At 41.5% G+C, this 14,351-nt stretch overlaps 2 protein-coding genes across 2 annotated transcripts; both read left to right on the top strand.

Moving 5' to 3' along the window:
- The first annotated feature begins 5,255 nt into the window (after positions 1 to 5,255).
- On the top strand, positions 5,256 to 7,436 carry LOC146634156 (perforin-1-like). The gene is made up of 4 exons (XM_085352830.1): positions 5,256 to 5,788; positions 5,884 to 6,022; positions 6,121 to 6,335; positions 6,554 to 7,436. Exons 1-4 carry the CDS (start codon positions 5,256 to 5,258, stop codon positions 7,434 to 7,436), a joined length of 1,770 nt encoding a protein of 589 aa, XP_085208956.1.
- Positions 7,437 to 11,175: 3,739 nt separating this feature from the next.
- On the top strand, positions 11,176 to 13,358 carry LOC146634155 (perforin-1-like). The gene is made up of 4 exons (XM_085352829.1): positions 11,176 to 11,708; positions 11,804 to 11,942; positions 12,041 to 12,252; positions 12,476 to 13,358. Exons 1-4 carry the CDS (start codon positions 11,176 to 11,178, stop codon positions 13,356 to 13,358), a joined length of 1,767 nt encoding a protein of 588 aa, XP_085208955.1.
- Positions 13,359 to 14,351: the final 993 nt, after the last annotated feature.

Raw genomic sequence — 14,351 nt, 5'->3', positions numbered from 1 at the left:
TTCGCGGTCATGTTAAAGCCATTTCCTCGTTAGTTAGCATTCCGGTGCAGCGGCGCAGGCAAGGATGCTGTAGGGGAGCCGCGCCAGCGTCCAACTCCAGATGATGCTAGCTCGATCCCAGCGGTCAGATGTGAAATACAGGACTAGCAGGTTACACCTTCACTGCATTGAAAGTAGACGTGCGCTTTTTGTTAATCCAGCCCCTTGTATACTTGCTAGGTTTCGTAATGCCACTGAAAAAATAAAAAAATAAATGGAGAAGGTCCGTGATTGTGGAGCAGAGATTTTGAAGGACTGCGGGCTAGCAAGCCGGGCAGTCGCCTACCAACGTCCGGTGGCTGAGGATGTAAAAGCGGATACTTGAGCCGGCTGGCTTTAAACACGCCCAGCCTGCTTCATACGGCGAGTATTCAGTGTCTTCATCAGGTGTTTGAGCCAACTATGATCCATCATTATTTCTAGGTGGCTGTTTTCCTTGAAATGCGGAGTCCTCTCCGGCGGCCTCGAGTCTCCCCTGCATCGTCTTCCAAGCGTCAAGTTACTCAGACAGAAACCTGGACATTTCCGATCGTTGTTTTCAAAATAAAAGCCAGGAAGTTTCGCACAACTATTCTCAAATAAGGTTATTATAGTTACCTAACACTAAAGGATAAAGTAAAGCTGCGAGTGAAAAATACGACAGGATATTAGGGTTTGGAAGGTTGCTTCCGCTAGTGAAAAAAAAGCCAGGCAGAGAGAGGTAGGATGAGGTCAGGCAGCGGTCTCCATGGACAGTGATGTTGGTACAGTGTGATCTTTAGTGATAATAAGCACTCTTCGTGGAGAGATGGCTCTCATCTCTCCAAAGTCGGTAGAAGCAAGACAATGCATGTGTTGTGCATGAGAGGGAGACGGATGTAACGGCGAAGCTGTAGGGAGCAGAGAAGACAGATGAGTCTAAATACCTAAGGTCAAAAATCCAAAACAACAGACAGCGCACAAGAGAAGTGAAGAACAGAGTGCAGCCAGGGTGGAGTGAGTGGAACCAAGTGTTGGAGGTGATTTGTGACAGAAGGATAGAGTGAAAGGTTTACAAGATGGTAATCAGACCTGATATGATGTATAGTTTGCAGACGGTGGCAATGACAAAAATACAATAGTGATGCCGAACATGCAGGTGACTGCTGTGACAGAGAAGGATGGTGGGAAGGAAAAGGAAGCCACAGGTAAATCGAAATTATGACTTATTGGCCTAAAGTTTTGAGTTAGTTATCTTAAAATTTTAAGTTACTTCTAAATAAGTAACTTAGTAGTACTTCTTAACAAGTAACTTATAAATATTTTGAGTTACTTCTGAGTACCTCAATATTTTGAGTTTTGAAATCAGTTTTACTTACGGATAGCAAAAGAAGCAAAAGCAGAAACAAGCTTGCATATCAGAGGTAAAAAATTTAAAAAAAAGTAAAAAAAAAAAAGAATACAGAAATAACTAATGAGAAAGAAACTTTCAAATTTAGGAGAAAAATATTTAGAGGAAATTCAGAGAGTCAAAAAGGCAAATATATGGAACAGAAAGGGCAAATTTACACAAATAAAACTGGTAGATTTACAACAAATAATAGCTACATTTACAAAAAGAAGTCAAGGAACTTTATTGTTTCACTTGTCAAAGTTGAGTTGGAAAGAAATTCTCATATTTCAAGATTCCAGAGCTTTATTGTCAATACAACCGCATACACAGTATGCATTTGGCATACCCAAATGCTGTTTGACCCCAAGCACCCCGGGGTGCATTTACGCGTATATAAATAATTTACAAAACCCGAGTATATAATTTCTAAGTATATTTTATATCTCCCAGAGATATAAAACTAGGAATTACAAATAAATAACATGCAAAATTTTGGTAAAATTAGGGGACAATTACTAACTATATAATACTATACAGTACTATAATGATAACTGTACAATAAACAAAGACAGGACATAGACAATACAAAGTGGATTGTGCAGTAGGTATTGAATACTGGGTTCAAGTTGTTGTCAGGAAATTGTAGACAAGACAGGACGAAGACATGTGCAAGTTCCAAAATGTGCAAATCTAGTATAATTTAAATGTGTTTTCAGTAACTATGTGACTGAGTGAGCAAATAAGCATATTGCTTCCAGGTCCAGTTTGCAGCGGATTTGTGGAGGCTTTTGTTGTTTTTGAGTCTTTTGGTGAGTATTGTGAGGTGTATTTGTATTTGTAAAGGTGTATGTGTATATCAGTCCTTTGGTGGTAGTGAGCTGAGGGCTCTGACTGCTTGCGGAAAGAAGCTCTTGCAGTGTCTGGTCGTTACAGTTTTGATGCTGCAAAACCGTCTGCCAGATGGAAGGAGGGAGAACATTGCACGTGAGGGGTGGAAAGTGTCCTTCACTATGCTATTTGCACGTCAGATGATGTGTTTGTCATAGAGTTGGGAGTTGGGAGCCTTCTCCCAGGCTATTCGGGCCCTGAACCAGGTGTAGGACTGGACTCCCACACACATCACATCACCACACGCAGTCTGGTTTTTCTTCATGCACACTTCCTATAATTTATAATCTTTTTCTGCTATTTGCACATTTTTACTGTAAATTTCTCAGTTTAATCTGCAAATTTTGTAATAACCTGTAAATTGTAAATACTGTAAAACCACTGTCATCTAATGGTCGGGCATTGCATTGCACTACAAGCATTTCACCTCATGTCATACTGTGTATGGTTGTGTGTGTGACAAATAAAATTTGAATTTGAATTTTGAATTTGAGCTTGTGATATAGCAGCAGAGGACGCTCTCAATGGTTCCCTGGTAAAATGATGGGAGGATGGGAGGAGGGAGACTGGCCTTCTTCAGTTTCCTAAGAAAGTGAAGATGTTGTTGGGCTTTTTTCATGATGGTGATATTGTTCAGGTTCCAGGAGAGGTCATCTGATATGTGCACACCCAGGAACTTCACACTGTTGACCATCTCAACAGCAGATCCGTTGATGTGCAGTGCGGTGTGGGTCATTGAGCTCTTGTTGTTATTCTGACACCAGTCCACCAGGTGTTGTACCTCCTCTCTGAATTCAGACTCATAGTTGTTGGTGATGAGACCCACCACTGTTGTGTCATCCGCAAACTTGATGATGTGATTTGAGCTGTACTGTGCAGTACAGCCATGTGTTAGCAGGGTGAACAGCAGTGGACCAAGCACACAGCCCTGCGGCGATCCTGTACTCAGTCTGAGGACTTTGGAGGTTTTATTTCCTATGGAGACAGACTGCGGCCTGTCAGTTAGGAAGTTCAAGATCCAGTTGTGGAGAGCGGTGTTTATTCCTAGTATGTCCAACTTCTTTACCAGCTTTTTGTTGGTTTACTCTACGAAGTGTCATCCTGACATCTGCTGTGGACAGACAGAGTACTTGGTCATTAGGAGAGGGGGGCATATTTGAGCTCCTGGGATAAATAACTAATAACAAACATTATAACAAGGCCAACAAAGGCCTTTGCCAGTCTAATCATTAAGGCAGACAATAAACTACAAGCCCATTGTCATTAATATGAGTCATCCTACAGCCTGGACTAACAACTCAGGTAAACAACTTAATAATTCATGAGTGACATGAAACTGAGTCAACTGTCTTCAGAAAGTGCTAAAATTGTAATACTTATTGTGAATTTCTTATATTGTTTGTTCTACAAAGATATACTTCTTATACTTCATAACTCATGGTGTAATTGTTCTTTGTGCATATTTTTTGTACAGCTAGAGTTACATACTCTTCAACCTGAAAACACTACGTCCAGATGAACAGAATCAGTTTTTTAGTCCTTACCTTGATGATTGAGCATGCATCAAGAGATATATAACTGGTCATTAGACTAAAAGGCTCCTAGCCTTAATCTGTTTGACTCCAAGGTTTCTTTAACACTCTGAGGTCTAAATCATGGAACTCATCAGAGATTATAACCCTAACCCTGTATTTTTGGGAAGTCCAGAGCACACTTTCTGAGAAAAATCTAAATAGTTATTGATGGGTGACAGTAATAATGTTTTGGTTTGGATTTTTTTTTTTTTTGTTACCTGATTGCCAAAACTAATAAAAACATTAATTACATGTTCAAATTGCTGAGGGTTACACCTCAAAGGGTCACTGACATAAAAGTACAGATTGACACAAAAGTACAGGTTGAAGTTGGATCCTCAGTCAAAAGTTTCTGGTCTATAGTGTGAAATTTTTATTACTTTAGCAGTGAAGTATATGTGAGGCATGGTGATGTTGTGGTTCACACCATCACATAACGATTCTGGGTTCAAATCCACTGACTTAGATTGGGGACTTTCTCTGAAGAGTTGTAATGTTTTCCCCATCTATACGGGTACTCTGGGGTCTTCCTACAGTTCACAGACACGCATGCTTTCGAAGTTCCTGAGAAGCACTGAAAGGCGGCAGGTGACATCCTGTAAACGCTTCTGGACGATTCACACCGTTCTTTTCCTCTCACTCAGTCATTCTTTGGTCTGGACAGCCTATATGTCGCAAATGATGTGGTGCAGGTTTCACAATGACTAATTTCTGAAAAAAAGAAAATGAGAAAGGAGCTTGAGTTTTTTTAAAAATAATTTATCTTTTACCCGATCACACTTTTGACTGACCATGTTATTGTCGGTTTTTTTGTAACCTCATGTCCAGTTTGTTCTCAGTTGCTGTCAAGCTGATTTTAGTTTGATAAACAAAGAAGAAAAAGACATGCTAAAATACTTTCCATGATCACATGAGAAAAATAACAGGTTGGCTTAGTGTCATTCAGACCGCCTGCATACTTGCTTTTCACACCTCTGCTACCCCACTGTGTTCATCCTTTGTTCTCTGCATATAAAAGATTATATCGTGACACTGCTGCTCACAGTCTGATGCGTATGTGCAGCGGGAACACACAGAAAGTGAGTAGTCTTACCTGTAGAGTTGCTTGATACATTTTGGGGAGCTTTTTTGAAGATTTTTCAAAGTGCTAAGGAAAAAAAATCTAATTCTGGGGCTTATTTTACTTAATAAGATGGCAAAAATCTTAAAATTAATAGACATCTTTCAGGTTTAGACAAATCAAAACCGTGATTGAGTTTAACCACAAATGATATGTGGTCTTTCAGGACGCACTATATACTACAGAACTGCTTCACGTGTCTGTTTATTTACCTGAAATTGTTTCTTTTTCAGCTTTCAATAACACAGGCTCATTAAATAAATATTTCCAGCTCAGTAGCAACATGTTTCACGTGAAAATCTGGATCTGTGCTGGCCTCCTGCTGTCCCTCCCTCACTGCACGTATCAGTCGTGCACAGACGGGACACCAAAACAGTGCGCCGATGCAGAATTTGCTCCGGGAGCCAATTTGGCCGGGGAGGGCTTTGATATCACCAAAATGGAACGTAAAGGAGCCTTTGTGCTCGACATGAATCAGTGGAAACGTAAAGATAAAACATGCATGCTGTGTGCCAACCCTTTCTTGGAGAACAAAAAGCAAAAGCTACCCCTGACAGTGGTGGACTGGAGGGCAAAGCAGTCCTGCAGCGCCAAAGTTTCCACCAAACTTCACAAATCCAGCGAGTCTCTTCTCAGTTCCAGCGTTTCTTCTGTTGAAAACAACTGGAAGGTGAATCTAGATCTTCAAGCGGGGAGTAAAAGTGCGTCACTGATGCTGGGTGGTACCAATTCTCATCTCTCGAGTTACTCCATGGAGAAAACCAAGAATGACAAGTACAGCTTCGCAAGCCACAGCATGTCCTGCGAGTACTACAGGTAAGAATACGAGTACTCTGATGCGCTGTCTCTTTTTTATCAAGATAAAAATGCTGAAATGCAATTCTGATGTTTAATTGTTGTTCTGAAATCAGCTACAGAGTGTCCAGTGCTCCAAAGCTGCACAGAGAATTTCGCAAAGCTCTGAAAAAGCTTCCCAAAACCTACAGCGCAGAAACCAAACAACGGTTTTACAAACTCATTGATGACTTTGGGACCCACTACATCACCAAGGTGAACCACAATAACAACAGTGCACCTGAAACACAGCAAAATTGTGTCAGTCATTTCTGAGTAACACATGCAAATTGTGTTGGATTATTTGATTCCAGGTGAAACTGGGGGGAAGTATCGAGTCTGTCACCAGCATCAGACAGTGCCAGGCCAGCCTTCAAGGGCTCAGTGCCGAGGAAGTGCAGATGTGCCTCGAAGTTGAAGCGTCTGCCAGTATTAAAGATAAAAAAATAAGTACTGAAGCAAAACACTGCAAAAAGGATATACAGCAGACAGACAGTAAGTCTGCCTTCTCCAGCCTCTTCAATGACAGGTATGTAAAAGTTTTCTCAGATATTTCTGATTTGTTATCTCTTCTAACCCCAGCGAGGTGTCAGACTTGTTCTTCCATTAACTAAACCATAATAATTAACAGCTATATTATGCCTTGTTTCTGGTGGCTTCAGAGTTAAACTCTTTAAAGACTGACTCCTCCAGAGTTGTTATGATTTCTTTCTGTCGCAGCTGTTCAAGCAACTCTGTCCTCCACAGGTTCACAGAAATAAAAGGTGGTCATACCACAGAGCCAGACCTTCTCTTCTCTGCGGACAAAAATCCAGAAGCCTACAAGGGATGGCTGAGCACATTACCACAAAACCCAGATATCGTGTCATATTCCCTGGACTCTCTGCATGAGTTACTACCTAGCACGAACAAAGTCAGAAAAAACCTGCGCTCTGCCATTAGCCATTACATCCTGGAGAAAGGCCTGTGGAGAAACTGCACTGATCGCTGTAAGGCTGGAATTAGAACCGACTCGAGGGATGCCTGCGTCTGCCAGTGCCACAATGACCCTGCCGTGAACCAAGATTGCTGCCCTGTTCGTAAGGGAATGGCACGGGTCATCATAACAATACAGCGGGCTTCTGGTCTGTGGGGCGACCACACCACCGGTACAGATGGATACGTGAAGGTGAATTTCAACAAATTAGAAGTCCGGCGTTCTCCTGTCATTTATAACAACAACAACCCACACTGGGGCATGGTCGTCAACCTGGGCTCAGAGGATATTTCATCAGCTAAACTGAGATTTGAAGTTTGGGATGAGGACAACAAGTGGGATGATGACCTATTAGGAGCATGTGAGCCACTTCTGACTGCTGGAGTTAAAGAGGATCTCTGTAATCTGAACCACGGCCAACTGTTCTACAAAGTGGATGTGCAGTGCGCTCCAAGTCTGAGCGGAAAGTCGTGCACGGACTATAAACCTTCACCTATGAATTCAAGTCTGAAGAAGTTCTATGTGTCCCGTCATGCTCGTCCTATTCCAGAGGCCATCCTGTCAGAGATGGGTGTGTTTGTGGACCAATCAAGTTCAGGGAAAAATCAGAGTGTTGCTGCCGAGAGTCCCAAATATGATGTAATATTAGTGTGATGCGGTGAAGAAAATTGGCTTCGCTAAGACGATGAGTTATCAACAGTTTTATTTTAGTCTTGATGTTTTTGAAACTTCTTGTAATGACTCTGAAAGGTAGCAGCTGAAAGTAGAAGAAGTTAAACTTACGTGTCAAAAAAGCCCATTGGCATAATGCAGACATGTAGGCACTCTGCGCAAGGTCCTACTATCTCTTTAGCTTTATGACGAGGTGCTTCCTTCTTAAAGATTTGCGCAACAGTGTGGCATACAGCAGTTTATTCAGTGAAGTGTGAACAAACATGACTCCCACACTACGAGCCACATGCAGTTCTGATGGCTCAGACTGATGTCATTACTTCAGTCTAGGTGGCTTTTAACCCACTTGCATCTGGCTTTAACGCCTGGCTAGGGAGGCTATGTCTGGGTAGCATCTTGCACCAAGGCTAAGGGTGTGTACATATAACTGCGGTTACAAACTTACATATGGTTCACATGTCCTACTATGTATAAATACGTACCGGTATGTATATATATTTTTCATAAATAAATATGGAAAATGTAGTGAAAATTTTGCACTTTGCTTGCTTGGGGTTGGACCCCTTTTTCCCTTCAGAACTGTGTTGATAACAAAGATTCAACAAGGTATTGGACACATTCCTTAGAGTTTTGGTCTATACTGATGAAATACTATGACACAATTTTGGTGCCGTCCCACTCAAAGTCAACTGCCGTTACATACTTATATATGGTTCACATGTCCCATAATGTATAGACATGTAAAAAATAAATAAATCATATGCACATATGGAAAGTTTGTAGCCTGAGTATAGATTTAAAAATGACAATTTGTTCTTGTATGCCACTAGTAACAAGTGTATTAAATACATAGAAGAAACCTGTTATCCTTCAGTAATAATATTACAATAATAGGTTATATATCCCGGTATTTTAGAGAAATCCAGAACAAACTTTGTGCAAACAATGTAAATAGTTATTGATGTGTGAAACATTATTCTCTTTGATGAATGATTTCTGATTGATAGTGGTGCGTGTCTGCAGTTTGCATGTTTTCTTTCCCTCTCCCTTTGCTCGCCATTTCCCTAGGTACACAGACTGCAGGCTGGTGTCAATTTGGGGGTCTCCAGCTAATTAGGGGAAAGAGGCTTTGAATGGACAAACCTGGAGTCCACACCCTGATAAGGAAACTCACCTGTGGCTGGAGGCGTGTCTCTATTCCTTGTTTGGAATTGTTTGGCACATGTGTAGAGCTTCTCTGGTGCATTTCTTTTGTTAGAAGGTTGTGGTGGGAGTAAAGAGGAGTAGGTAAGTCTGTAGACCCCATACACTTACTGGCGTAGAATCTTTACTGTTAGAAACATTAGGTAAGTTGGTTGGTGCCACCCATGTCATTTTTGAGCTTGTTTTGAGTTGAGGATTAGGACTTTTTTTCCCTCCTAGTTTTTCGAGGGTAAGAGCTCAGCTAAGTTTTGGTTTTGTCTTTTTTGGTGTTTTTTCTGGTGCAACCTAACTGTCCCTTTCTCCCCCACATTTTTTGGGTCATTGTTTTTTGTGTGAAAGCTGCCATTAAACTTGTCTCAACATATAACACTTGTACTGAGTTTCTGGAGTTGCTGTGTTACCCCCTCCTGCCCTCGAGGAGGCGTAACAATAGGTAAACCCACTAATTCTATATGCTTAAGTGCTTTCTGTCTAACATTCACACAAGTTCATGCTTTAATGCATGCATCCAGGATTAACTTGAGGTTAGTATCTTGCCCAAGGATATTTGGCATGAAGACTGGAGCTGCCAAATGACCTGCTCCATCCCCTCAGCTACAGCTGAGGGGATGGAGCAGGTGTGAATAAGAGCGTAAATGGTTTCCCCTCTGTTTTGTAGCACTGCAACAAACTGGTAACCTCTCCGGGCTGTACACTGGCTTTTGCCACATGACAGTTGGGATAAGCATGAACCTATAATATGGAATAAAAATTTAAAAAACAAAACAAAAAAAACCCCACAGCTAAATAGTATAAATCACCCAAGAAATGTAAAAGTGGTTTCACAGATCAGCAGGTGTACTTGCATACAGTGTCTTATAAAATGTTTCAAGTGTTGCACTCCTGAGTTGTCAGACAACTTTATATGAGGGCTGAACTGTCATCATCAGGCCAACTATGCTATTATTACTGCACAAAGATAAAGGACGAACTTGGAGTTCTGAGGAGTACTCGAAGGGAGTAGGTGATGTCCTGTAAACCTCTCATTAATGAGAACTGTGGAAGGTCTGAACAATTTACACCACCCCTTACCTCTGCAGCCATCCTGTGACATGTAGCAACTACAATCCCACCTCTGTGCAGGCCACATGCGATGCAAATCATGTGGTCCAGGTTTCACTATGACTCATTTCTGAAGAAATGCAATGGAAAGAACAACATGACATTTTTTTTTAAATTTCCTTATGTTTCCCTCAGTTCCACTTCTGTCTGAAAAGCTGTTTAACACTTGACCTTTACACTGATTTTATTCTATTACCTTGTGTCAAATGTATTCACAGTTAATGCCAAGCAGATATTAGTTTGATAAAGTTTTTGTACGTGGGAAAACAGTTGCAAGAAATGAAGCATCATTTCCTCTCACCTGTGGCCAGTGTCCACAAACACACAAGACAAATAGCTGGTTTATTTCGTGGTAATAAACTGTTAAACCAGCCCCCTACTTTTTTTTCCAACAGTATGACCTCATCATTTATCTTCAGTCTTTCTTGTTGGTCTTTAAAACGGTATACTAATACTGATGCTCACAGTCTGATGCACTTGTGAAGCAAAAGCACACAAGAGAAGGTGAGCAGTCTCGACTTTAGAGTATGCATTTAGGCTAATGACCAAATTAGTGAGCCTGAAAATCTGGGGTTACTGAAGCTCTGCAGGGACACTTTTCATGCTCTTTAAATTTACCCAACTTTGTTTTAAAAAAGAAGTAACAATGTTTTTTTTAAGGTACAAATCTGATGTTAAAAATCTGATTATAATTTGAAACCAAAATATTTTAACTTCTGGTTCTTTTCTACTTCATTAAAACACCTTCAGTAGATTCTGAAATAATATCTTCATAACCTCAGTACAGATTTCTTTTAAAGATTTTATTTGTATAAATCTTTTGGGGTTTTTTTAATCTATATTCAGGTTAAAAAAAATATTATTTATACAAAACAAACCAAATCTATTGATAATATTGCACTCATTCTCATTCAGCTTAACAGGCTCCCATTCTTTAATGTAGAACCAAGACTGTTGCTCAATACAAGATTTCACTACTCACCTTCAAAGCTGTCAGTGAATGGGCATCCCCATATCATCTGGATCTCCTTCACCGATACGTCACTTTATGCTTTTCGCTGAGCTTCAACTGCTCTAATGAGTCCTCGTTTGAAACATGGATCTCGGACCGTTAGCTGTGCTGTGCTTCGTCTTTGGACTCATGATCACCTTGTAGGGGCTATGAATACAGACACCCAGAAGTTGAAATTTTCAGTTGTATTCAAGATAAAAAGAATGAATATTTAGGCATTTAATTTGACAGATGAAAACCATCATTGACTTTAAGCACAAGAAGGTTGTTTTAAGAAGTTAGAAATAACAGAACGTACTATATACTGCAGAACTGCTTCAGTTCTCTGTTTTTCACCTTAAATTGTTTCCTTTTCAGCTTTCAATAACACAGGCTTTCAATAAATATTTCCAGCTCAGTAACAACATGTTTCTTGTAAACATCTGGATCTGTGCTGGCCTCCTGCTGTCCCTCCCTCACTGCACGTATCAGTCGTGCATAGAAGGGACACCAAAACAGTGCGCCGATGCAGAATTTGCTCCGGGAGCCAATTTGGCCGGGGAGGGCTTTGATATCACCAAAATGGAACGTAAAGGAGCCTTTGTGCTCGACATGAATCAGTGGAAACGTAAAGATGAAACATGCATCCTGTGTACCAACCCTTTCTTGGAGAACAAAAACCAAAAGCTACCCCTGACAGTGGTGGACTGGAGAGCAAAGCAGTCCTGCAGCGCCAAAGTTTCCACCAAACTTCACAAATCCAGCGAGTCTCTTGTCGGTTCCAGTGTCTCCTCTGTTGAAAACAACTGGAAGGTGAATCTAGATCTTCAAGCAGGGAATAAAGGTGCATCACTGATGCTGGCTGGTACCAATTCTCATCTCTCGAGTTACTCCATGGAGAAAACCAAGAATGACAAGTACAGCTTCGCAAGCCACAGCATGTCCTGCGAGTACTACAGGTAAGAATACGAGTACTCTGATGCGCTGTCTCTTTGTTATCAAGATAAAAATGCTGAAATGCAATTCTGATGTTTAATTGTTGTTCTGAAATCAGCTACAGAGTGTCCAGTGCTCCAAAGCTGCACAGAGAATTTCACAAAGCTCTGAAAAAACTTCCCAAAACCTACAGCGCAGAAACCAAACAACAGTTTTACAAACTCATTGATGACTTTGGGACCCACTACATCACCAAGGTGAACCACAATAACAACAGTGCACCTGAAGCACAGCAAAATTGTGTCAGTCATTTCTGAGTAACACATGCAAATTGTGTTGGATTATTTGATTCCAGGTGAAACTGGGGGGAAGTATCGAGTCTGTCACCAGCATCAGACAGTGCCAGGCCAGCCTTCAAGGGCTCAGTGCCGAGGAAGTGCAGATGTGCCTCGAAGTTGAAGCGTCTGCAAGTATTAAAGCTACAATAAGTACTCAAACAAAACACTGCAAAAAGGATATACAGCAGACAGACAGTAAGTCTGCCTTCTCCAGCCTCTTCAATGACAGGTATGTAAAAGTTTTCTCAGATATTTCTGATTTGTTATCTCTTCTAACCCCAACGAGGTGTCAGACTTGTTCTTCCATTAACTAAACCATAATAATTAACAGCTACTGTATATTATGCCTTGTTTCTGGTGGCTTCAGAGTTAAACTCTTTAAAGACTGACTCCTCCAGTGTTGTTATGATTTCTTTCTGTCGCAGCTGTTCAAGCAACTCTGTCCTCCACAGGTTCACAGAAATAAAAGGTGGTCATACCACAGACGCAGACCTTCTCTTCTCTGCGGACAAAAATCCGGAAGCCTACAAGGGATGGCTGAGCACATTACCACAAAACCCAGATATCGTGTCATATTCCCTGGACTCTCTGCATGAGTTACTACCTAGCACGAACAAAGTCAGAAAAAACCTGCGCTCTGCCATTAGCCATTACATCCTGGAGAAAGGCCTGTGGAGAAACTGCACTGATCCCTGTAAGGCTGAAATTAGAACCAACTCGAGGGATGCCTGCGTCTGCCAGTGCCACAATGACCCTGCCGTGAACCAAGATTGCTGCCCTGTTCGTAAGGGAATGGCACGGGTCATCATAACAATACAGCGGGCCTCTGGTCTGTGGGGGGACTACTTCACAGCTACAGATGGATACGTGAAGGTGATTTTCAACAAAAAGGAAGTCCGGCGTTCTCCTGTCATTTATAACAACAACAACCCACACTGGGGCATGGTCGTCGACCTGGGCTCAGAGGATATTTCATCAGCTAAACTGAGATTTGAAGTTTGGGATGAGGACAACAAGTGGGATGATGACCTATTAGGAGCATGTGAGCCACTTCTGACTGCTGGAGTTAAAGCGGATCTCTGTAATCTGAACCACGGCCAACTGTTCTACAAAGTGGATGTGCAGTGCGCTCCAAGTCTGAGCGGAAAGTCGTGCACGGACTATAAACCTTCACCTATGAATTCAAGTCTGAAGAAGTTCTATGTGTCCCGTCATGCTCGTCCTATTCCAGAGGCCATCCTGTCAGAGATGGGTGTGTTTGTGCACAAATCAAGTTCATGGAAAAATCAGAGCATTACTACCGAGAGTCCCGAGTATGATAGTGTGATGCGGTGAAGAAAAATTGGCTTCGCTAAGTAGTTAAGTGTTAGGATACCTGGGTGGTTGACCCAGTGTTTTCAATTAATACAGTTTTGAGTCTTGTTTATTCATTATAGTTGCCTTGTATCTTGTGTTTTTTAGTTTAGTTTGCTTACTCTCTTGAATTTATTCAGTATTCTTAGTTTAGGTTGTCTTGGTACGTATATGGTCCCGTTGATGTCTTTGTCTTGTCTCTGTGTCCTTCCCTCAGCTTTGCCCCCATTAAATCAGGCTTGTCTTCATGTTTGCCTGGTTCTCTACTTTCCCACTCGTGTTTCTATGTGTGTGTCTCTCTGTCCCTCGCCCTCTCCGGTTCTGTCAGTCTGTGTCTCAGTGTGCGTGATTCTTGTTTTACTTGGTGGTGTGCATCATGTTCAGTTTAGCGGCCCCCTGTGTCGTCTGCTAGATTGTTGCCAGCCGTGTTCCCCAGGTGTTTCCTCTTTGCCCTTATTCCCTCTTGTATTTAGGGTCTGTCCCGCCCCCCAATATCCCTTACTCTCAGCTGTGTGTTCTGCCTGGTTGTCTAGTTTCCAATACCTTCCAGTTTAGTTTTGTATTTCTATAGTACAGCAATAAAACTGCTTTTTGTCATTTTGGGTCCTCCAATCCTGCCCACTTCACACAACACTTGACAAAAAGGTATCTTTAAATTTTTATTTTAGTCTTGATGTTAGTTGAAACAGTTTGTAATGAGTAAATCGAGCAGCCGAAAGAAGAAAAAGTTAAATGGGCCTAATGCAGCATGTAGGCTGGGAAGGATGCCATTGCTTCACTCTAGGTGGCTTTCAACCCACTTGCATCTGGTTTTAACGCCTGACGAGGCGACCTAACCCTGTGTAGCATCTTTCACCAAGGTTAAGGGTGTGTACATATTCATAAATAGCTGTTGTGGTAAGCACCATGACTCAGAGTGGTGCCTTCTCATTCAAAATGAACTGCGGTTACATACTTACATATGTTTCACATGTC

This window comes from Diplotaxodon limnothrissa, linkage group LG4, assembly GCF_057381915.1.
Source record: "Diplotaxodon limnothrissa isolate DT_005_m linkage group LG4, D_limnothrissa_male_GT1.1, whole genome shotgun sequence".
NCBI lineage: Eukaryota > Metazoa > Chordata > Actinopteri > Cichliformes > Cichlidae > Diplotaxodon > Diplotaxodon limnothrissa.
The sequence above is the reverse complement of the archived record's forward strand: the minus strand, read 5'-3'. Positions and strand labels throughout refer to the sequence as shown.